The sequence below is a fragment of the Rhododendron vialii genome, chromosome 1a, assembly GCF_030253575.1.
Source record: "Rhododendron vialii isolate Sample 1 chromosome 1a, ASM3025357v1".
Lineage (NCBI taxonomy): Eukaryota > Viridiplantae > Streptophyta > Magnoliopsida > Ericales > Ericaceae > Rhododendron > Rhododendron vialii.
This window is the reverse complement of record NC_080557.1, coordinates 17,599,290-17,624,341: the sequence shown is the minus strand read 5'-3', so window position 1 is coordinate 17,624,341 and position 25,052 is coordinate 17,599,290. Positions and strand designations below refer to the sequence as shown.

At 38.2% G+C, this 25,052-nt stretch overlaps 1 protein-coding gene, 1 long non-coding RNA gene and 1 pseudogene across 2 annotated transcripts in view; 1 reads left to right on the top strand and 2 right to left on the bottom strand.

Moving 5' to 3' along the window:
* The first annotated feature begins 234 nt into the window (after positions 1–234).
* LOC131328949 (uncharacterized) lies at positions 235–9,975 on the top strand (annotated as a pseudogene).
* A 589-nt stretch (positions 9,976–10,564) lies between these two features.
* Positions 10,565–12,593, bottom strand: LOC131315035 (uncharacterized). The gene is made up of 2 exons (XR_009196587.1): positions 12,453–12,593; positions 10,565–10,650 (listed from the first exon to the last, which is right to left on the bottom strand). It is a non-coding gene; the product is annotated as an uncharacterized LOC131315035 (long non-coding RNA).
* Positions 12,594–13,725: 1,132 nt separating this feature from the next.
* The window catches only part of LOC131314967 (probable LRR receptor-like serine/threonine-protein kinase At1g56140), a gene marked incomplete at its 5' end in the record, with an annotated part of 42,415 nt that continues 31,088 nt past the window's right edge, over positions 13,726–25,052 (bottom strand). Inside the window, 21 exons of the mRNA XM_058344008.1 lie at positions 13,726–14,373; positions 14,776–14,926; positions 15,054–15,285; positions 15,683–15,893; positions 16,223–16,341; positions 17,149–17,313; positions 17,391–17,586; positions 19,906–20,279; positions 21,185–21,258; positions 21,725–21,778; positions 22,282–22,344; positions 22,451–22,522; positions 22,699–22,770; positions 22,880–22,951; positions 23,043–23,114; positions 23,278–23,349; positions 23,458–23,529; positions 24,168–24,239; positions 24,533–24,604; positions 24,713–24,784; positions 24,972–25,043. Coding sequence (XP_058199991.1) covers positions 14,095–14,373; positions 14,776–14,926; positions 15,054–15,285; positions 15,683–15,893; positions 16,223–16,341; positions 17,149–17,313; positions 17,391–17,586; positions 19,906–20,279; positions 21,185–21,258; positions 21,725–21,778; positions 22,282–22,344; positions 22,451–22,522; positions 22,699–22,770; positions 22,880–22,951; positions 23,043–23,114; positions 23,278–23,349; positions 23,458–23,529; positions 24,168–24,239; positions 24,533–24,604; positions 24,713–24,784; positions 24,972–25,043 — 2,638 coding nt within the window. The remainder of the gene's footprint in view (positions 14,374–14,775; positions 14,927–15,053; positions 15,286–15,682; positions 15,894–16,222; positions 16,342–17,148; positions 17,314–17,390; positions 17,587–19,905; positions 20,280–21,184; positions 21,259–21,724; positions 21,779–22,281; positions 22,345–22,450; positions 22,523–22,698; positions 22,771–22,879; positions 22,952–23,042; positions 23,115–23,277; positions 23,350–23,457; positions 23,530–24,167; positions 24,240–24,532; positions 24,605–24,712; positions 24,785–24,971; positions 25,044–25,052) is intronic.

The following is a 25,052-nucleotide window of genomic DNA, read 5'->3' as shown; positions in this document are numbered from 1 at the left end:
ACCTCTAATATAGACTTGGTTATTCCCTTTTGTATCGAACTTCTTCTAGATGTTGGAACATCACGGACTGTTTTGAATGGGAGAAGAGAGTTGGTTTTGATGATAATTCAACCACAACTTTTTTCTGGGTTTAATCTTATATGATGAATTTATGGACGGGAGATTGATTATTTCAAGTCAGACTTTAGAAAAAAAAAACTCAACCGGCCACCTCGCATATGTAAAAATGCAGATATGGTTACAAAGGGCGACTGCAATCTTAAAGCAAGGGAAATAGAGAGGGTGATGCATTCTCAGTTAACTTTCAACAGTAAAATTGATGCGAGAGTATCTTTCTTGTACTCGGCTTGGAGTGCTTCGATCAATGAATCAATGAAAGGCGAAGGTGAGTTGCTGCAAGGTGCTGGAGTGAGGAGATCTAATGTGCCAAAAGCCCCTCACTTGGAGAATTGCAAGTTGAGTTCACAAGTCAACAAGAATCTTGATAAGCGTGTTGAGAATGAGATCTTCCCTCTGTGGACACTGTGGAAGGGATTCTTGCATACTTACCCATTGTCGACAGCTGGTGAGCTGCTGAAGTCTGAAGGTGCTTATCCTCCGTGGGTATGTATCTTCCCATATATGAAACTTTAGCTGCATGGGTTATGAACATGTATTTGATCATTTCTATGTAATCACATAGAAATATGCATAAGAGGGTCAATCATTTATTTGCAGGTGTTTTAGGGAGTATGTTTTTTGTAGCATTTCGGTTGAATCTATCTATCATCTTCTTTTCATTTCTATATACATTTCAAAACAAGATACAAGGATTGTTTGTGTTGACATATTTATTTTGCAAGTTCAGAAAATTTCCTCATGTCTGGAGGTGTTGTCCTGCTGGTATTTCATGACTTCCAAATTAGTGATTTACCTTTCAATTATGCAAAATGAAGGAAAAGCAAACTAAAGGGAATGAAATGATTTGGTTTTTCCTTTTCTGGCATTAGGCTTCCACTTGTCTATGCAATAGCAATGAGGTGATTCTCTGACAATTTAAATGGCCAATTGTTGGTGTGACATCAAATTGTTGGTAAAATGTTGCAAGACTACTCTTCTGTTACATTGTGATGCTGATTACCTCCTTTTGAACAAAATTCCATGCTTTCACTTTCAAGGTCAGCTGTTCGTAATTTATTTGCAGATAACAGGATCGGATGAAGAAAATTATCCCTTCACTAGGAAAGTGCAGCGAGACATATGGGTTCATCAGCATCCTGTGAACTGCAATGATCCTGATGTGAAGTTTCTTGTAGCTGACTAGGAGAGGCTGCCAGGATTTGGTATTGGAGGCCAGATTGCCGGAATGTGTGGACTTCTTGCTATTGCCATCAATGAAAAAAGGGTCCTTGTTACAAACTACTATAATCGGGCAGACCATGATGGGTGCAGAGGTATGAGTTGCTAGTAATTGCTTCATACTTCTTTTCCTTCGTTGACATCTGATTTCTGTGAACGTGCATATGCCAGCGACATTATCTAACCAAAAGGGAAAAAAGATTGATCGTCATTGCTGATAGCTCTGTGTCTGTGGTGTTTCAGGGCCATCACATTCTAGTTGGTCTTGTTACTTCTTTCCAGAAACATCCCAAGAATGCCGAGACCGTGCATTCCAGTTAATGAAGGAAAAGGATGCATGGGAAAAAGGAATTATAACAGGAAAAGACAACTACAAATCAAAGCAAATATGGTCTGGACGGACTCCTAGGCAAGCTCCTGAACATATTCACTATTGTCTTCATAATTTTAGACACGGAGTACGTGTTGTTGTGCAACGAACCAAACACGGGCGCGAGCACGGAAAATAGCACGAAGACTAATATCAATCATGAGAAGGAAGCATGACTTGCCGATATATTGGGGTTCCACAAGATTCCCCACATCCAAGCTCACACCCATTGTTACTGTATTCTCAAATGAAGAAAAGACCAACATCGGCCTAGGTTTGCCAAATTAGATGTGCTTTTTGTTGATATACCTGTGGTGAGGTGTCCAGTACTATTCATGCTTCAAAAACCAACACGAAAGTATTGTCGGTGCTTTATCTCACTCTGTCTAATGTCTTGCAACAGCACTGGGGGTAATCCTTGGAGATATTTACAGCCAACAACAGATATAAATGGAACTCTAATTGCCTCTCATCGCAAAATGGATAGAAGGTGGTGGCGAGCCCAGGTATAGGGAATATTTCATTTTGAATAAAGACATTGGCTTAGTTTTTGAGGACAAAGTATGCAAAAGTACTTTTATGAAATTAAAAATTTTCTTCTTTCAATCTTCTCGTTTGCCAGCTAAATAACAAGGTCAATGATTGTCCTGAAACGATCAAACATAAAAGTACGACTATTTGAGTTTCAATCGTGAATATACTCACCAATGTAGTCTACGTAACGAGAAGTCGAAAACATATTTGGAATTGCTTTATGCAAGTATGTAAATTAAGATGAAAGTATATTTCCATGCTTATAAGTGTTATTTGGTGGCTGACACAATTAAGTTATCGGTTGAATATTTTCAGGCAGTTCGCTACCTAATGAGATTTCAGACTGAGTATACATGCAACTTGCTAAATGCTGAACGTCATGCAGCCTTTGGACGGGAAGCTGCAAAATTGGTTCTTGCAACACCCGTTAAAGAATGGCCAGAGGTCTGTCTATCTAGATTCTTTTGTCATTTGTCAAGTAAACCCATATAATACGAAGCTCTCTCCTAATGGATTCAGAAGATTCTTTTGCTCTATCCATTTTTCTGGTACTTTAATTGATCAACTTATCTGAACGGACATGTCTTAATGTAGTAGCCTGTGAGAGATATCAAGGGGTATTGGACTTTTTAGGGCATCCTCCTCCTTTCCCTTCAGTACTGAAATGGATAGCTTGCAAAAACAAGGCTATACAGCAATAGAGCAACTAAGTAGCTAAAAGACTCACGTATTACCAATTCCACAAGAGAAGGCTTTCTGTTGAAGCTTATTTGTAATCCTTTTCCTTGGAACCTTTCTTTCAAGTTCAAAGGCCAAGTCTTTTTTTGTTCTAAGTCACTTCTTCAACCTGTTTCTCAAAGTCAAGCTTCAAATTGAAGTTTCTGGATAAGTTTGGAGTTCAGATATTAATTTCAAACGAGAGCAGATGGTGTAACTTACGGAAAGTGTTTCTGAAAAGATCCATACTTTTGATATCGTTGATAGAAGGTCTATGTCTGTTATTTTTGTAAACTAATGAGTAATGCCTTTTGAGAAAATTCTCTTCAGGAAGTTAGAGAAGAACCGCAATCTGAAATGGAGCAATTTGTATGGTCCAATCACAAACCGTGGATGCCTAGGCCATTGCTAAGCATACATGTGAGGATGGGCGATAAGGCATGTGAAATGGAGATATTTGAATTTGAAGAATACATGAAACGTGCTGAACGCATAAGAAAGCACTTCCCGCACCTTGTCAGCATCTGGCTATCCACGGAGATGCAAGTTATTTACAGTTTTCTTATGCTTTATATCCTTTTATCTTCTAGACAGAAAGACCCTAGCTGAAGTAGTAGATCTGGTTCTCATTCTTACATAAAAAACAAAATATCACGATTTTTTTCCTTTGCAAATAGTTACCAAATACAATATAAATATGCTATAGCAAGGGTTTATTCCACAATCCAACCCGAATCCAATTAAGATGTGTGCCCTTATTCAACAACACAGGTGTCTATTCAAATCCAATCAACCTGTGAATTAATAAGAATCTTGAGAAAGTCTTTCATTGGTCTATCGATATAGCAGTCCCATCCATCTCTTTACTTTCCAAACCGGAACAATATTTATGATTCTATGGTTGCCCATTTCCATCAATTACTAATAAAAAAAACCTAGCAAAACCTTTGCCTGCTGAGCCTTTTTTCCTTTCATTTATTTGTTATTTAAAGAATTGTCTACTTCTAAACTATATTGCTCTTTTTCTTTGATTTGAAATACGCTGCCACTGATATACAGAGAGGATATTAGAGCTGGATTGAAGTTATCTTTTTAAATTTTTTTTTGTGATGAGGAACTCTTGTCAGGGTCTCTTTTGACCCAGACCCCCTATTGGATAAACTCCAGATATATGCAAACAGACTAAAAGCCACAGTGTCACAGACTATGTTGCACGGAAACAGAAACGGCTGGGGACATAGAGACAGACAGGCGACATGACTATTCTAAAGAAATGGGGACACACACACGGCAGGAGACACCTCAATATTTTTTTAAACGGTTCTTTCAGTTATGCAAACCTCTATTGTAACCACTACATATTTAGGTTTGGACTCCTATTGAATCCATTATTGAGTGATGGTGTATGCTTATGCACATATACTTGCTCTTTATATTACATTTCTGTTGGCTGAATACTATTGAAATTACAAATATTTTGCCGTCAAAAAGCTTTTAAAATCTGTACATATCACCCCGCTGTGTCCCCATGTGGGTCCCCGGAGTGTCCCACCGTTAACAAATATTAAAAATGTAATGGACACACCGTTATGTGTCCTTGGAGTGTTTGACACGATTACAGTGATCTCTAGGAGTGTAGGTGCTTCATAGGCCACAAACATTGGATAAGTTCGGTCGTTTTCGGCAGAAGTTGTTGGAAATACTATCTGCGAGATTTTTTGAGAAGGGAAGAGGAATATACTAGGAACTCAATTTTTGTATTCCACTTACATAAAACCATGTGGTACGTCAGGTATTAATAGATAAGACTAAAATTAATAGGCTTCTACATCCAAAGCATCATACATGAACCTTCCTAGATACATGATCCTAGGAGTACGTGACCTTTCAAATACCTGAATGAACCTAAAACATTCTAGAAACTGTGTAGAAAATTCCAAAAAAAACATAAGTCAAGTTTATCATTTCAACACCCCCCTTTAAACTCGACTTTCTTAGTAACTCCAAGTAGCGCCCAAAGCCTTCTGAAGTCCTCGTACTTGAGCGGCTTTGTGAAAATGTTTGCAATCTGATCATGAGTCTTTACGTACTTGAGCTCTACCTCCTTATTTGTAATGCATTCTCTAAGGTAATGATACCTTGTATCAATATGTTTACTCCGATCATGAAAAACAGGATTCCTCGACAAAGCAATTGCAGACTTTTTATCAACAAAAATTTCTGTAGCTTCCTCTTGCACGAAAAACAAATCCTTTAATAAGTTCCGAAGCCAAACCGCATGACATGTGCATGATGTAGTAGCAACATACTCTGCCTCACAAGTAGAAAGTGCTACAATAGACTGTTTCTTTGATCTCCATGTGAAAGCAGCATCTCCCAAGAAAAATACGAAACCTGTAGTGCTTTTTCTGTCATCTAGATTTCCAGCTCAATCACTGTCACAATATCCCACGAGCTTTAATTCCTTAGAAGATGAATAAAGTAACCCAAAATCCAGCGTGCCTTTAACATAATGAAGAATTCTTTTTGCAACTTTAAGGTGAACAGTGGTGGGTGTTTCCATAAAACGACTAATGAGCCCAACTCCAAACAAAATATCTGGCCTTGTACATGTCAAATACCGCAGACTGCCAACCAAACTTTTGAAAACCGTTGTATTTACCTTTTCTCCATCTTCATGCTTTGACAACTTCATTCCACACTCCACGGGGGTGTTTACTGGACTGCAATTAGCCATCTCAAATTTCTGGAGTAGGTTTCTTGCATATCCTTCTTGAGAAATAAAAATGCCATCCTCCTATTGTTTCACTGCAATCCCAAGGTAGTAGGCCATAATTCCTATATCAGTCATCTCGAATTCTCGAACCATCGCCTTCTTGAATTCTTCGAACATTTTAGGATTATTTCCTGTAAAAATGAGATCATCGACATACAAACAAACAACAAGCATATCTCCTTTTTTATTCACCTTAGCATAAAGAGCATGCTCGTGTGGACATTTGGTGAAACCATTAGCAATGAAATACTTATCAATTCTAGTATTCCATGCTCTCAGCGCTTGTTTCAATCCATACAACGCCTTTTTAAGCCGCAGAACTTTATCCTCATGGCCTTTGACCACATACCCCAAAGGTTGTTCAACGTACACCTCCTCCTCAAGCAAACCATTTAAGAACGCAGATTTTACATCCATTTGGTAAATCTTCCATTTATTGTGAGCAGCAAGAGAAATCAACAACCTTATAGTTTCTAAACGAGCAACAGGAGCAAATACCTCTTCATAGTCAATTCCAGCGCGTTGACTATATCCCTTAGCCACCAATCTTGCTTTATACCTTTCGACCTCTCCTTTTTCGTTCTTCTTTGCTTTGTATACCCATTTCACTCCAATAGCTTTTTGCCCTTTTGGAAGAGTAGCAAGCTCCCACGTGTCATTCTTTTTAATGGCATTGATCTCTTCATGCATAGCATTTCTCCACTTCTCATCTTCCATAGCCTCTTCAAAGTTCAAAGGCTCACTTTCTGCAAAAAGACAAAACAGATCCAGTGGTTCAGTTGCTTCATAAAGATCATTGAGACTCCGCATGTTTGGTGTTCTCTCATTTGAGCTTTCTCCTGGTGATGGTGGTTCAATGCGAGGAGAAACTGGAGGTGTAATTGGCTCTTGTGGTGCTTCAGAAACTGATTGCTCCTCCTCAAAATAGGGGAAAAAATCATAATTCTCTCCTTCTTGAATATCCCACTCCCAGGTGCTTTCTTCGTCAAATTCCACGTCTCTACTAATTACAATATTTTGAGTGATTGGATTGTAGAGCTTGTAACCTTTGGAGCTTGAATCATAGCCGATAAAAATGTATTTCTCACTCTTTGAATCCAGCTTGGACCTTTTTTGATCTGGAACATGAACATATGCAATACTTCCAAAAACTCATAGATGTGATATATTGGGCTTTATTCCATTCCAAGCTTCTTGCGGTGTCATGTTCTCCACACTCCTTGTAGGACATCGATTTGACAAATATACTGCACAATCAACAGCTTCTGCCCAAAATTCCTTAGGCATTCTTTTACTCCTCAACATGCTCCGCGCCATATTTAAAATTGATCTATTTTTCCTCTCAACAACACCATTTTGTTGTGGTGATCTAGGTACCGTTAAAGGACGATGAATTCCACTCACTTCACAAAAATTCTTAAATTCATTGGATGTGAATTCGCCTCCTCTATCGGATCTCAAAGCTTTAACTTCATAGCCACTTTGCTTCTCAACCAAAGCTTTAAATTTCTTAAAAGTTCTAAAAGCTTCTGATTTTTCTTTCAAAAAATAGACCCAACTTTTTCTGCTAAAGTCATCAATGAAGAGCAGAAAATACTTGTTCTTACGAAATGATGCCGGTTTGATTGGACCACAAATGTCTGTATGAACAAGTTGAAGCGGCTTAATAGCTCTTGAAATGGATTCTTTTGGAAAGGGCTTTCGAGACTGCTTGCCGTATTGGCATCCCTCGCACAACTGATCTGGATGGTTGATAGAAGGCAAGCCATGTACCATATTCTTTTGAGCCATCATTTTTAATCCTCCAAAGTTCAAGTGTCCAAGCCTCATGTGCCATCGCCATGACATATCTTTCACACTTGCCTTCAAGCACTTGGCCACATCAGTTTGAAGATTTAACAGAAACATTCTATTCTTCGTCATTGATACCTTTGCAACCAAATTATTTCTTTCATCTTTTAAAGAAAGACAACGATCTTTCATTCTAATTTCATAACCTCTTTCCAAAAATTGACCCAAGCTTAAAATATTGCTCTTCATTTTTGGCACAAAATATACGTCTGATATGATTCGATGATCACCATTCTTCAAATGAATTAGAATCGTACCTTTTCCCATGATTGGAACGTTTGAGGAGTCGCCAAAAGTGACATCCTTTCCATGTCTCATCAAGCTCTTCAAATTTGCTTTTGTCGCCGCACATATGATTACTAGCACCATTGTCAAGATACCACAAATTTTCTCCCAGCTCTTCATTTTGCTTGACCGCAAAGTGGGTCCTGCTTCAATCTCCTTTTCTTCAACAAAATGTGCTTGTTCTTCAACATGTTTATTGGCATCTTCACATTCCCAAGAAAAATGTCCATATTTGTGACAACTGTAACATTCTATTTGAGACTTGTCATACCTTCTCGGGTTTGAATGATTATCTCTTCCACGACCGCGGCCTCTTCCTCTTCCATGCGACCTTGATGTTGAAAATTGACTTCTTGGTACAAAGTCATTATTGAAAGAGCCATTGTTACCTCTTTCTCCTTCTCCTTGTCCACGACCACATCCATATCCGCGTCCTCCTCGTCCTCGACCTTGTCCTCGGCCTTGTCCTTGTCCTCGGCCTCGTCCTTGTCCTCGGCCTCGGCCTCTTTGGGTGCTTCCACCTCTATCATTTCTCCCTCCATTACCTCGTATGGAGAGTTTTGCTTGCAAAGCTTGTTCAACTGCTTCATTTCCATTGATCTTAAGTCTTTCCTCATGAGCTTGTAAAGATCCCAAGAGTTGGTCAATAGTCATCGAGTCTAAGTCTTTTGACTCTTCAACAACCACAACTGGCAGAAACTTTGGTTGCAATGAGCGAAGAATTTTCTCCACCTCTCGAACATCTGGCAAGCTTTCACCATATCGCTTCATCTGATTCACAATGGCCAACATTCTTGTGAAATAATCTGAAATGGACTCAGATTCCTTCATGCGAAGGGCTTCAAACTCTCCTCTAAGAGTTTGAAGTCGTATTTTCTTCACTTTATCAACTCCTCTGAAACAATTTTGGAGGACTTCCCATGTCTTTTTTGCGGTGGTTTCACTAGCCACTTTTTCGAACATTGAATCATCCAAGCCCTGATGGATGAGAGTAAAAGCGTTTTTATCCTTCGTTCTTAACTTCTGTAAGGCATTCTTTTCAGTAGCATTCAAAGTGGAATCATCTCGCTCTTCATAACCTTTCTCTACAACCTCCCAGCAATCTTGCGAACCGAGAATAGCCTTCATCCGTAGCGTCCAATTGTCAAAGTTATCTTTGGTGAGTCGAGGAAATTGAAATCCTATCCAACCATTCGCCATTTTCTAGACCTCTAGCAAGGTGGCTCTGATACCACTTTGTTGGAAATACTATCTGCGAGATTTTCTGAGAAGGGAAGAGGAATATACTAGGAACTCAATTTTTGTATTCCACTTACATAAAACCATGTGGTACATCAGGTATTAATAGATAAGACTAAAATTAATAGGCTTCTACATCCAAAGCATCATACATGAACCTTCCTAGATACATGATCCTAGGAGTACGTGACCTTTCAAATACCTGAATGAACATAAAACATTCTAGAAACTGTGTAGAAAATTCCAAAAAAAACATAAGTCAAGTTTATCTTTTCAACAGAAGTTGAACAGAAACCCATTGAGTTCCATTGGAGTTGTTTGATCATAGTGTTTACTCTTTTTGATAACTTTTGTTTGGCTGTTGTGATCAAATTCTCATAGTACTACTTTTCTTCAGGAAGTAATTGATAGATCGAGATCATATCCCCACTGGAATTTCTACTACACAAACGTGACAAGCCAGGTGGGAAACATGTCAATGGCTACTTACGAAGCCAGCCTGGGGAGGGAAACCAGCACAAATTACCCTCTCGTTAATTTCTTGATGGCTGCGGAATCAGATTTCTTCGTCGGAGCCTTGGGTTCCAGTTGGTGCTTTCTTATAGACGGAATGAGGAACACGGGAGGAAAAGTTATGGCTGGCTATTCAAGTGTCAACAAGGATCGGTTTTGGTAGCTAGATAGTAAACTGGCAAATACATAAAGATGGCGGCTGGCGGTTCCACGGGTATGTATGTTGTGTTGCTCGTCAGATGTATATGGGTATCCCTTTTTGTATAGGTTTATGTATTTAGCAAACTAATGCACATGAAATTAACTGTTGATAGTGTTGTACTTCTATAATAAAATGGGAAAATTAAATGCAGTTTCCTAGGGTCTATTTGCCCTTGCCTTGGTAATCATCTAGAATCAAGACAAAATTGAATGTGCAAATGAAAGTAGAAAACAAAAGTTAAAACCAAATAAAGCAAAAGTCATTCCTTCTCCCTTCCATACTGTGGCCCAAAAATGACTAGAGAAACAAATGTTGCTATTACGATTTCTGCAAATTGATTCCGCAATGTTCTGTCAGATCTAGTCAATTCATGAGCCATTCAGGCTGCTGAAATCATAATTTGACAAATTTGTGGGCAAATTTTAAGTCCATCCGTCGTTATCTTTTGCTGCCAAAAAATGAAAAACCCATCTTTGGTACCAACTTTGGCTTTGTCGAAGTTGTGTTTTTGTTTTTGTTGGGTTGGCTGAGTGGGTGTGGGTGTATGTGGAAAGCTGTGCATGTGTGTGATGGGTATGTGGGCTAGCAGCTTTGTTGTGTGCGTGTATGGGGTGCTAGCAATGTCTATTGCTGGTGTTGATATATAGCTGAGTGCCATTTCCTGGTTTTTCTGCTGCTGCTATTCAAATGCTATGGTTAAAGAGATCCCTTCCCCTCGCTTTAAAAAAGACACCATATCGGGTTGCCTTCCCGGGTCTCGCTACCTCGTGATGTGCCTTGAAATGGCCCTGCCAGTGGGCAATCTGCTCCCGGGATATCGCTCTGCTGCGAAAAAAGGAAAAAAAAAAACACATTGGCTTTGTCAAACTTCCAATATCCAAGCCAACTAAATTGCATCAAAACAATGATCAAGACAGTTCAATTCAAAGGTATGAATTTGCAATTGAGCAAAAATGGCACCTAACAGCTGCCGCACCATTACTATTTTTGGACCTTTTGATATTATGAGTACTACAGTAACAATAGTCATTCTGGCAAATAAATTTCACACGATTAGGTGTACTTGCTTTTGCTTTTAGAATCTGTTGGAAAAAGTGAATTGAAAATTGACTCCAAAATAAACCATATTTGATTTGGTTGTAGTTTATTTGTCTTGCGATGAATAAATAAATATGGAGTGATTGAAATTGTTTGGTTTGCTGCCGAACCGGGCTATGCATGGCAGCGGGTTCATAAAATTCTAAAGCTTAAGATTTGGTGGGAACTTGTAGTAATTAATTAAATTAGTTACTTCATTTGTTAAAGCTTTTTGAATTGATTTTAGTGTTGGTTCTTAAACCAACATGTGGCAAGCTAAACTAATGGGTGCCAATGCTTCATTTACCTTAGCAACATGAAGTGTCTCTTCATTTGTAACGTGGAAATGGAAATGAAGTGTTGGTTCGGCCAAGGTTCGAACAGTGGTGTCTCCGCCGGAGAGACACCACCGAACAGTTGCGTCTTTTTTCTAACACCATTCCGAACAGTCACCGTTTCTTTTCGTTGGGATGCCTACTTCTCTATAAATAGGACCCATCTCCTCCCATTTCAGTAACTACTTCTCTATAAATAGGACCCATCTCCTCCCATTTCAGTAATGAAAATTCTCATAACATACATATTTTGAGAGAGTTTTGCACAGTTTCTTGGTTCGCCTGTTGAACGGATTATAGTGCTACTTCCGTTCTTCGAAAATCGGGTAATTCTGGGAGGTAAATGTTCAAGAGACCCAAGAACACTGGTGTGGGGGACGAATTTGCTTTAAGGATATAGTATTCTCCATAAAAATACTAGCCTCGATTGCCAATTTTCGGACGCCTGAAATTGGTCCAGTAAGTTTTCTAATACTCCATCCGTCCCTTATTTAGAGTCCAGTATTGGGCTGTCCCTTAATAATTGTTCATTTTGTAAAGTTAGTGGGTAAAAGTTGATGCATTGTCTATTTTGTCCATAAAAATAGATTTCATTTTGAAAAGTTAGTGAGTAAAAGTGTAATGATGATGGGTAAGTAGGGAAAGTGGAGGAAAAAGTTGATAAGAAAGGTACAATGATAATGTCTTTTTAATAAGTTGGAGTTACAAAGCAGAAGACTTAAAAAGGGACGGAGAGAGTATTGATTTTTTTTGGTGTGTAACGAATTTCCAGTGATAAACGAATCCAGGTTCCAACAGAATCTACCATTCTCCCGCGTTCTATTCTTCTATCTTTCGGGGCCTACATCGCGTATAAGAGAGGCAAAACGAATGCGGAGTAGGGGACATTTTTTTTTTTTTGAACAAGATTAACGTGGACTCGTGATTTATTTCTTCTTATATCTAAAGGGCTTTCCAAGCTGTTTTCGGCTTCTAGCTGAAATTTTTCCATCTCTAGAGGGGGTCTAAATTGCTTTATCAGTTGTGGTTGTCAAAGGCTGAAGAGAATCGGGAGTACTTCCTATGTGATACTTACTAAAATATATTGGAAAGAAAAAAAGCTTTTTGTTTTTTTCTTCTCTATATACCATGATAAAAAAACTGAATTTTTTTTTTTTTTTTTGCAAAAACGAAAATCTTGTTTGTTGTTGTTTAATAGAAGCAAAAGATACCCACCCATGGGTTGCCCCAATGGTGAGGGCGAATCTGAGCCTGTAACATGGCAGAGTTCGATTCCCTCTAAAAGCAAACCATGATTTTAGAGGGGCTATGGCGGTAGGTTGCTATGCTAGTCTCCCTTGAGGTACACGTAAGTTGATCAGAACACCTCGGTTACCCAAAAAATAGTCAGGCTACTCTGAGAGCTGACTTCTCAGACCAGGGAAGCTCAAGAACTTGCGTCTGAATGTCAGATATATAAGCAAAAGATTAATTCGGAAACAACGCTATAAAATAAAACATTAATGCAAAAGAAGAACAAGGAGGAAATTCAAGGAGGATGCCTTTCAGTCCTTAGAACCTGAAGTTCTAAATGTCGAACAGGTACACATGTTTGTTATTATTTGCAGAGTTGATTGGTAGTTTATACGTTATAACTTATAAGTCAAGGCGTTTATTAAACGAAGCGTACTTAGATACAGCTCATCCTAGTAAAGATCACTTGAACTATGTGTCTATGATATTTTGTTCACATGCAAGCTCGTAAACTCTTGATAGCCGAGAGACCCGTGGGTTTATTTGGAGTATAAAAAATTACTCTAATAGCTCTTGAATCGATATTAATGGACAGTTCTTAATCAAGCTGAAGGAGAAAATCAGATTCTATACCCTTCAACTTTTTCCAACTGCTTTACAAAAATTGAAACTCTTTTGATTTCCTAGTTTTAAAATACAAAAAATTAAATTTGAATCCCGTTCTCGAATTGAAGTAGAAATTGATACACAACTTAGCCTTTTTCTATGCAGTTGTTGTAAAATTTTTGTTTTAATTTGATATGGTAACGACATGGTCACAATGAATTCCGAACTCATAGTTCTTTTTGTTTGCAATTGCATAACGGAAATCATAGATATAATATCCACTAAGCAAACGTAAAAGAACCAAGAACGAATATTCTATTTCTTCAAAATACCAGAATATTAGTAAGCCTAAAATACAAAGTGTGTGGAGAGAACAACTCAATATGAAGTTTTTGATATGTTGAATTTATTTATTTATTTTGCTAATATTGTATAGTTAGCCAGGTGTGTTAGTTTAGCACTAGTGGGAACAACTCAATATGAAGTTTTTGATATGTTGAATAACTTTTTTTTTTTTTGCCAATATTATGTAGTTAGCTGGGTGTGTTAGTTTAGCACTAGGGGATGCAAAGACTGTCCATAGTCTTGACCCCAAATCTGCCCATGCCGGGGCTCGAACTTCCGTCTCCTGTATGGAGGGGAGGGTAAGAACCAATTGCACAAGGCAGCCATTCTTATATGTTGAATGACTTTACAAAGGATCTATTTACACACTTATAGACACCCTTTCATGAAAAGCCACGTCTTTATTAGACACACATTAAAAAGAATCACATCTTTTGAAGACAATTAATTAATTAGGTAAAATCATGCCTATTACCAGGGCACCTTTTTGCAAAGAGCCATACCTCCAGTAGACATCAATTAATTGGGAAGGGCAATGCCCCTAGTAGGCACCCCATTTATTACGTTGAAAATCTCTAACCCCGGATTCGCTGCCATGCTTGCATCGTTGATGAACGGAATTGGCTATGTTCGTTGCACTTGGAGTATACGACTCGTTGATGAACTGAATTGGCTATGTTCGTTTTTCTGCACTTGGAGTATCCGTAGTCATAAAACTGGTTGCGTTGGAGTTCCAGTCAGTAAAATATCCAGGTCGTGAAGTAACTGCACTAACTTCAATGTCTCCTGAAAGCATCGCCACTACACGGGGCATGGAGGGGCGTTGCTGTGGGGATGTCTGGGTGCACAAAAGAGCTACTCGTATAACTCGTTTTACTTCTTCCTCGTCAAATTCTAATAATCTAGCATCCACTAGCTCAACTTCACAGTTGTTTTCATGCACATGCCAGGCCTAACAACAAGGGAAGAAAGGAATGTCATAGAATCATGTAAGCAGAGTGGGAAGCACCCATTCTGGGCTGGGTGAGAGGATGAGTGGATTAGATATTCATTGGCATTGATGAACGTTTTAACACCAAGAATACTAGAATTCAGTTTCAGAGATATAGGGGATTTATAAGTTTCTTTGCATAGTATTTGAACAACTCATCTTGTTTCTAATGATGCTCAAGCGAAACATCCTAAAGTTTTCAAGATCGAAGAATCCTTCCTTCTTTTTAAAGAATTATAAAAAGATGTAGCCGAATCAGTAACCACAGTCAAAACAAACTGTGCCCACAACCGAATTTGCAGCCATTTGGAACTTTTTGAAGGATCAACAACTAATGACTGCCTAAAAGAAAGTGAAACATACCCATTTAAGAAGATAGATCTTTTCTTCTTCCAAGCTCGAGTCAGTATTTGGCCTTCCACTGACAATCTCCAAAGCTACAACACCAAAGCCAAACACATCGGCCTTTTCTGTAAGTTGCCCAAGCATAGCATACTCAGGTGCAAGGTACCCACTGCATCAGTAACCATTGAAATTTCATCACATGTAAGTTAATACTTCAGCTACAAATACTACAAAAATAGAATATCGAAACCAATAACATTGAAGAATACATGGAGATTGACTGTGGAGAATCTTACAATGTCCCTGCAACACGGGTATTGATGTGGGTCATTTTGTCATCAAAAAGTTTGGCCAAACCAAAATCAGAAACTTTGGGGTTGAGGTCAGAGTCAAGAAGAATATTGCTGGCCTTAACATCCCTATGTACAATGCGAAGCCGAGATTCCACGTGAAGATAAGCTAGACCCCTTGCTACACCCAAGCATATATTAAAGCGGATGGGCCAGTTAAGAAACAAACTTGTCTTCCCTGCTTAACAAATGCCAAACAGTTAAACGTTTCACTTATTCACCATATTCAAGATTGAAAGTCTACAATACACACCCCTTAAAATGGTGTACCATATGTACATATTTTATGGTTCATTCATAACATTTTAGTGTGTCTCATAACTTTTGTTCTAGAATTCATAACCTTTCAGCAGTACGATTCGTAACATTTTCATTATGATTCATAACATTTTGGTGTATCTTGTAACCTTTATACAATTTGTAACTTTTTAGCAATACATTTCGTAACATTTTCTCTATAATTCATAACATTTTAGGGGTGCATATGATACACACCAAAATAAGGGGTGTGTATTGTAATCTTTCCCTATTCAAGATCTATAATTTGCATTGACAGTAAAGGTGATGTCCTGTACCAAACAATGCTTGATCAAGACTCTTGTTTTCATGATACTCATAAACAATCAGTTGTTTGTTCCCCTCAATGCAACATCCGTACAATTTCACAAGATTTCGATGTTGAACAGCAGATGTTGTAGCAATCTCTGCAACAAATTGATCCTTTCCTTGGTGGGAGGCCATAGACAGTTGCTTGACAGCAATAACCCTCCCATCATTAAGTGTTCCCTAGAGAATATGAAAATTTTAAAATTTTTGAGAAATATTGTGTAGTCCCGTCCATGGTTTCTGATCTAATGAAAAGCAAAAATGATATGGACCAATAAATCGCAGTTCTAAGCAAGTAATCTAGAACAGCAGGGTTTGTATTTTCCATGGTCTTGATCAACGAAAAAATGTGATGGTAGAGGCTTACTGATGCCATCCATAATGAATACAAAAGGGAAAAGCAGAGGTGAAGTGGCAATATTCAAGGGAGTCAGTCGATCGGTGCTATTTCATAAAAGCAATATGAAGTTGTTCCAGGACAACTTGTCTTTTATTAGAAAGATGTTTACCTTAAAAACGGGTCCAAAGCCTCCCTCCCCAAGTTTGTTCGTGGGATTAAAATCTTCTGTAGCAGCCTTTAGTTCTGCATAACTGATAGTGTAGGGCCTAACATCCATCCCTAGGAGCTCTGCAAGTACAGTTAAAACTAGTGTTTGTGAATCTACAAGGAAGTTAATACTCAACTTAGGTATCTATTACGCTTAAACGATGATCATTATCATTCTGTAGCACATTGTTACTCCCTCCACCCCAATTTGTTTAACCAATTTAGAATAGAACGTCTTATGGAACATAATCATTACACCTATAAAAGCTCAATGTTCCAAAAGTTACCCTCCAACCTTTGGAAAATGATTACTTTAACTCAAATAGTAAGGTGTAAAAGGGGTATTGTGTAGCTTTTGATCCATTAGTCTTTAAAAATATACAACATTTTGGGACAATTAAAAGTCAAAGTGTACAAACAAATTGAGACAGAGGGAGTAGCAAATTATGTAAGACAATGGATATTACAACATACTAATTTTGGGCAGGACACTAAGGGCAGTGCCAAAATGTGTTTCTTCGACTATGGGTTTACTTCTTTTCCCTCATTTGACAAAGAAAACCAGAGGATTTAAGGTACTTGATGGTGAGAAAGAAAGGGGAGCTGTTTTATCATAGGATTGCTGGTTGGCGAGAAAGGGGAGTGTTTAAGAGAATATTTACACATACCTCCAACATGTCTGAACATGCCACGAATCACACAAAAAGCATTTAGCAAGCCTAACGCTACTAAGAACACAAAAATAACTAGCATAGGACCCATACATCTAAAATGACATTACAAATAAACAATAGTAGAACCACACATGGGACAACAACGAATCTGTTGTGATGCAATAGTCATAGCCCAATAACACACTCGGCTTACTATTTTCTTGAGTATTTTTACCTTCATCGTGGTCCCATCCCGGCCCTTTTCGGCAAAGGACAAACCAATAGAGCGCAAGGAAATATAGAAAGCTTACAACTCCAATAGGAACAACAATCCCCACAATCAAACCAGTCTTACTCTTTTTGCCGGATGTAGGGTTTTTACCAACAGTGGGGATGAAATCTGTAGAAAATTTTAGTCGTAAGAAAATTGGAATTAACATTTTAAAACTTGCATCAAATATTTACAAAACGTATCACCTGGGACAGCACTGATTGCTGAAATAGAAGGTCCATATGTACCAAGAGAAGGTATACAGCAAGTCCCTTTACCAGCCCAAAATAGATGGATTTCAAGGTAGTTTTTTGATACTTGAGCTGGGAAAACCATCTGAATTTGTAAATAGATCCCACCAGCCACCTTTTTTATGTCGAAATCTTTCTGAACCAGATTCCCCTATAGTGAAGAGGCTGATAACTTAGAATCAAAAAAATAGTACCAACTCCAGGGGATCCCCTTGTGAAGCAAAGTCTCACAAGGTACCAAAGTAATAGTAAGAATTACTCGTATATAAGTGTGAGGGCACCCTCACTTCAGTAGCTAGCTTTTGGTGTTGACTTCTATCCAAAATTGTGTACCATGGTATCAATTCTCGTTACCAAAAATGGGTAGGGTGCGTGTCTCGGGCCTACATGGTAGGTGCTGTCGAGTGAGCACGCTGCCCTTGAGGGAGGGTATGAAACAAAGTCCCACATCGCCTCAGTACCAAAGTAACATGAAGTATATAAGCGTGAGGACTCCCTCACTCAATAGCTAACTTTTGGGGATGAGTTCTACCCAAAACCCTCTCCCCATACCTATTCACCTTGGTCATGGAATTCTTTTCCAGGATCTTCCAAATTCACATTAATTCAGAGCAGTTTTCATACCACCCCCAGTAGAAAGAACTAGGGATTACTTACATATGTTTGCCGATGACTTGTTTATTCTGTGCTACCCCAACAATCAGTCTTTCCAAGAAGCTTTTAATACTCTGGCATGTAGCCTAACAAGATCAAGAGTACGGTGTATTTTTAGGCATGGAAAATCAGGACAAGGAGATCATGTGTTCTCTGTTGGGCTTCCAAATGGGTACACTTCCAGTTAGATTTTTGGATGTCCCCCTATTATCCTCAAAACTCTCTGTGGCAGATTGCAAAGGTCTCATTTCTAAAATCAAGGATAAAATCAAAAGTTGGACCAATAAGTCCTTTATCATACGCTGGAAGATTGCAACTCATAAAGTCAAGCCTTTTTCGTGTACAAGTTTCCTGGACCATGCATGTTGTTCTTCCCAACTCAGTTTGCTTGAATATTGAGAAGCTCTTCAGAAACTTCCAAATCTGAAGTGTCCAAATGTTGTTTATATCACTCAATGGACTTGGCCTTTCCCAACATCTCGTCTTCCACATTTCCATCCTAACTATGCTAGACTTGATCAAGTTCCATGGACAATCTCTTCACATTCTACCATTAGGGTTGCATATACTTGATATGCTATCAGAATCCACCAACCTACAGTACACTGGCATCACAGCTGCGGCTGCGGCAGAGGGAAAAACTCCATGATTGGCTAAACACTCTCGCTAGGGTGACGAGGATGCTTCTCCAAGTAAGTATGGTTGTTTAGATTTCTAGGCCCGGTTTTTATTTGACAATTAATTGTATGAATTTGGATTATTTATAGTTTTTATAAAAGTCACTATTTTTCCGATTTATCTTTTGTGTTTGTATTCATGATATCAAGCACCATCGTACGATCGTTTTCATTATTTCGTGATAAGCTTTGAGATAGACTATACAATGTGAGACGGGTTGTGCCGTTGGTTAAATCCAATGAGATGATCTGTGCCGTATTGAGATAGTCTTTCGGGGATTATTAATAGGAATTGCTACCCTATCGGTGGTCTGGTTACAAGTTGAATGAAACCCTAAACTTTGCCTCAATTATATTGCAAGGGGAGGTTGAATCGAAACCCTAGTCCCTATTCTCTCATTAGTTTCCAAAACTTTATCTCTTTCTAGTTAGTTTACTCAAATCAAAATCCAACTTCCCTTTGCTTTTCAAATTAAATTAGACATTGATTGGAAGTACAATAACTTAGCTTTTTACTCCCCGTGAACGATCTCGAACTTAACTGCTATTCTTCGAAATAATAGTTATTTCCTTGTTTTATAAATTATTATTTTTGATACGAAAGCGACAAAGGATAAAATCATCAGCTGGGGCATGCGAATCTTCCCCATATGTTTTCTCTGTAATCTGCATAATGAAGACATGTACCACCTTTTCTTTAGCTGCCCTTTTTCAAGGACTACATGGCCACATTTTTGTTACTGCTGTGGCATTTCTAAAACTCCTCAACCTTAGGACTCTGAAGTTGATTGGCTTGGGCAGCTATGGTCTACTATATTTGGAAAGAAAGGAATTGCATGATTTTCAGGGGATTCAAAGACCCCATTCTTCTCTCTCCAGAAAATTACATTTGATATTCGAATTAAGGGGTCCAATTTCTCCAATGTAAAGCTGACCCCCTTAAATTTGGCCCTATGCTGTTCTTGGCAGATTGCTCCTAGGACTCCTGCTGTTGTCCGTAGCTTGTAGTTATTGTTCTGTTGTTTGTCTCCTGTAATGGAAGGTATGCCTTCCTCGTTCTTTGTAGTTATTTTTCCTTTCAAAAAAAGATTAGGACTATCAAAAAAAAAAAAAACCAATTGTGATAACGCGGCACTGACCTGGATGTATATATCAAAAACACGCCTTCCAAGACTTTTCCAAGTTGGGGGATTTAAGAATGCTGTCTCTGCAAACTGGAGAGTCACATTGTAATTACCATTCTCAAGTCCCAGCCCAAAATATCTTAGTGATCCAGGTGATATTCGTGCTGTCTGTAACAGCTCCGAATCCAAAGTATTGAACTGAATTGAAGAGAAACTCGTATACTGGGAATCGTTTAGCTCGTTGAAGCCCCCGACATTACTAACTGCCCACCTTTTTGTACTAGCCTCATAATAAGTAGCTGGACCAAGAGTCTCTTTATCCCGCTCATATACAATCTGACTACTAGATGTTATCTCTGGACCACCACAATTAATCGCAAAGTCGGAATCTGCAAGCCATCGGGGAAGAGGAATTCAACAGATTAGAGTTCAAATAGGTGCACCAGAAAAAAGAAAAAACAGCCACATCTCCTTTATCATGTGATGCATCTTATGGGTTTAATAAACTTCTAGAAGTGGGAATTTACACTTTATGAAGACAAACTTGACTTCGCTGCATTTTACATGTGAAGTTTTGACATTAACAAGGAAAGGAATTTCTCATTTCATCTGACAAGTAAAAATTGTCACCTTGAAAGACAAAGAAGAAAAAAAAAAGATGGTTTCTTATGGCCTTTCATTGGCAAAAGGCATTGTAAGATTGGAACTCAAAAAATTGGCCATTGACTAGCAACAACACTTGGTGGAAATAAAAGACGAAAAATTTTGCATGGAGCATTAAATAAATCTACATAGGCTTCAAATCTCAAAGGTAGTACCACAATCAAACTCAATGCAGTGGTCTTAAAAAAAATTAACCGCATGAATGGATTTTGCATGACCACATACACAACAGTTCACAGTAAACCAAAATCCTAACACGCAAATATCAAACTATATAACACCCCACCATGTACAGCCCAATTCCCACACAGAGAGTGCATGGTAACATAAAACAATGGAAATGGAATGAACAGAAGTTACGAGACTTGGATTGAATTAGGACCTCTATAAACTGAAGTTCTAATACCATCAAGTCACCAATTATTCCAAAAGCTTAAACAATTAGGAAGAGAGCCCAGCATTCTGTACCAAGTCAGCTAACAGTTACCAGTCTAAGTTGACCTACTTTTAGAATCAAAAGGATTTGATGGTTCAAGGAACACTAAACTCAAAATCGTCTTTCCAGCATCATAGGAATTTATGTGTCCCATCTCAGAATCACGGGTAAGGGGAGGTTCTAAATTGCACTTACACTTAGGAGAACCGGGAATATCCCCAAGGCAGGGAAAGATCTGTTGAATACAGTCCAATCCCGTAGCCAGAACACTGTATGCAGAAGAAGAATGGATATTGATTAGTGCAAGTTGAATTTGCCACATAACTAACGCAATTGAAGTTGGAAACAAAGAACATGAGCATGGAGTATAACTAATCAATGTTTAAGCTTTCATCAAGAGTCCGGTCCCATTACACAAGAACACTGAATAGAAGAAAGGGATACAAAAACTCAGTAAATCTCATTCAGCTTTTCACAGAAATTGTGGGTGAGGAAATAAACTCTAGAATCCAGACATGGTATCTCATATCAGAACAACTTGAAAAATATCCGTTTTCCGTTTACATTTAGAATCATACATCCTCTAAACTTAACAAACTCGTGCATTAAACAGCACTATCATTGTGCTGTTCAACACTTGAATTATATATAGGAAATGACAACTTTCTTTTTGCATCACTAAATGTTCATAGACCGTAGAATACCATTAAAAACATACAGCACAGAGAGAATCACCTGTTGTTTGCCCAAGATGGAAGTTCCACTGATAATTGATTGTACGACACATCTCTGCAGGCAACAACATAATGGGGATGCTTAGTTGAGATTTTCGTTTTACTGAGTCTTACATTTAACCGCTGAAGCCTCAGATTTCATCATCGCTTACATATCAGTATATGACCATGACTGCATGAATCAAGATTTCATTTCCCAAACCTCCTCATACACCAAAACATAGTAGCAAGATGCGCATTAACATGAAATTTTTTCCAAGCCACAAATGATGGACATATTGGCAATCCTACTTGTTTCCTTTTTATGTCTAAAGGAACTATCAATACAAACGATGCGACCTTAAAGTTAAAAACAATTTACTCTATAACGAGTCACCCAAAATTGAACCTATACAATTTAATAAGTAATCAAATCTTATGATTGTACAGTATTGGGTTATGCTTCTGAAATAATCTAACCATGACATTCTAGGAACTCTACATAATGACCATAAACGTCCAAGTACCACCTGCATACAATCTCCTTGAATTATGAATGGTTAGGTAATACTGACTTACATCTGCAGAAGAGGACTCTTTACTGCGGGAAGCATTCCAGTCAATTTATTATTCCCAAGAAACCTGAACATACAGGAACTAGTTCAACTCATAAACATTCATATTTTCTAAAATGCTTTTCGAAAAAAACATTGCACAGCTTGTTTATCAGAAGGAGAATGTTTATTACAAGTAAGAGAGAGAGCTCAAATCAAAGAGAGAAGCTGGAATTGGTCCAGTTAAATTGTTAAAGCTCAAATCCCTGAGAATTAGACAAAACATGGTTGTTACAAGTTAGCTGTAAAACGTTAAAAACTAGACTTTTACGTTTACTTAATAGAGAGATGTTGTTCCATCCTCATCAACCTGATTATCAACTACCAAACTTTAAGGTTGAAACGTATGGAAGCTGATGCAAATTTAGCAGCTATAACTTACAGTTGAGACAAACTCTTAAAATCACCAATACTGGAGGGGATAGTACCAGAAATATTGTTATTCCTTAGAATTCTGCCAGGCGAGAACCACTTAGTTACGTTAAGTTTGTAAACAATAATGGAGGATCATAAAGACGAAAATATGTCAATATTGATTGTCAACTATAACAATGTTGCCTTACAAGGTACTCAGAGACGTCATATCTTTCAGAAATGCCAGTGAAGAGCTTCCGTTAGATAAATCGCTTATTCTCCTATATAATAAGGCAGTATGTTATAGAAGAGAAGAGAACATCATTCATATGCTAAACATGAAGAAAATATGTAGAAAGAGTTAACACCCACAAGTCCGTCAACGAGGTCAATTTGGAAAATGTTGACGGTATTCCACCTTCAAAGGCGTTTCCTTGAAACCTCCTACAGATGAACTAACTTCGTAAATTCATAGATTACATAAAATACTTTAATTAAAAAAGCATCTCCGTTACCAAACATTGGTATCTACTATCTAGTATTAAGTAAAGCAATGATCAGGGTACGATGATCGAAATAAAGAGGACACATCGTACGAATTGCTTACAGGGAGCTAAGTTTTGACCAGTTCCCTATGAATTCAGGTATGCTCCCTGTGAGTTCATTATCAAAACCCCACCTGAAACCCTCAAAAAAAATTCTTTCTTGATCACAAAAGCAATTACTACTATTAAAAACATGCTCAAGTTCACCAGATAAGACAAAGGATGAGCCAGAAAGCTCTTACACTCTTGAGAGGTTTTGTAGAGCAGCAAATGTAGATGGAATAGCTCCACTAACTCCAGAACTGTCGAAGTAGCTGTCAAGGCGAAGAATTATGTAAGTATGATCCTCGAACTTTTTGCATGCAATGCCAGCCTTATAAAGGTTACAGTTTACAGGCCTTAAAAGTTAAAACTTTATGATGTTTATAATGTGAAACTTAAGAACACATCAGGGTTCCTTTATTGCAAAATAGTTGTGGGGAATGAGAGAAACTAGAATATGTGCCAGCTACTTCACATAGAATTCATAGCAGCCACGAACTAGTATATACAGAACTTCAGTTTTATTAACTGTATTTTGTTTCCTTGCAATTAAAAAACTGAAATTATTAAAATTTCTCTGTTAGGAACTGCTTATTATTATTCCTATAACTGGGTGGATTTTTGTAACTGCTTATTTTTATTTTTGGTTAGGAGGTCATGGGTTCGATTCGTGCCAACGACCCCCTCTCGAACTTGGTCCTCCTACGAAGCCCGGCAGTGGTCCACTAGCCTTTGGTGGAGCAGTTATTGTTATGGCTCTTTGGTCCCTTCTGGGGCCTGCCGTAGGTCTGGAGTCTTTGTGGTCATTCCCAATGGAGAGTTGCTATGCCCCGTTGCCTCCTCCTCACCCTTTTTACTCAAAAAGAGACAAGAAAAAAGAAACTAGATTGCGGAATGTCTCAACACTTACAATTGCTCTAATTTTATCAAATTCCCCAGTTCTGATGGGAGAGAGCCAGAGAAGTTAGTCATGCTAATGCTTCTGCAAATTACCAAGTTAACAACATCAGAAAATAGGCTCATCTTTCAGTTATACGTGCAAGTGATTCCAATTTTCAATGGAATAAGGAACTCAATGCCACTACAGCAAACAACGGATTTCGATATAAAAAAAATCCAAATTACAAAAATGTTATGTAGATGACACAGTTGTGGACACAAGATGATTATACGAGGGCAGACTCGTACTTGTTGGCAACAAGTTGCATTGCTGTACGTCTAAAACTAAAACATGAAGTTACCACCTAGAGTCGTACAAATTCAAGAATAACATACAATAGTAACAGATTAGTTAGTTTTCCAATTTCCTTTGGAACCTCCCCCGATAATGCATTAGCCGTCAGGACCCTGAAAACAATTAAATGAGGTGTCAGACCATTAAAGGAGTTTAGCTAGACATGGATAAAATATTAACGACCTGCAAACAACGTTAAATAAAAAATTAAGGTGGCTTACAGCCACTGCAATTGAGTTAGATTGGCAATGGATGAAGACAGGGGACCAGTCAGGTAATTTCGGGGCAAGTTCCTGCAAAATATGGAAGAAACTTAGTAAACGATTGTGTGATGAGAGAGAATTTTGAATGACATAGTGTAAAAAAAAAAATTATCCAACGATGCATTACACATGTAGAAATTTGATAGTGTGTCAGAGTTCACATAGAAATTTGTGAGGGAAACATTGTTTAAACGTAAACATCAGTGGGTAAACATACAAATGTGTGAGGGAAGTCAAAGACCACAGCTCCTCCGGGATTCCTCCAGTAACATCCAGCTCTAAGACTTTGCTGTTACAA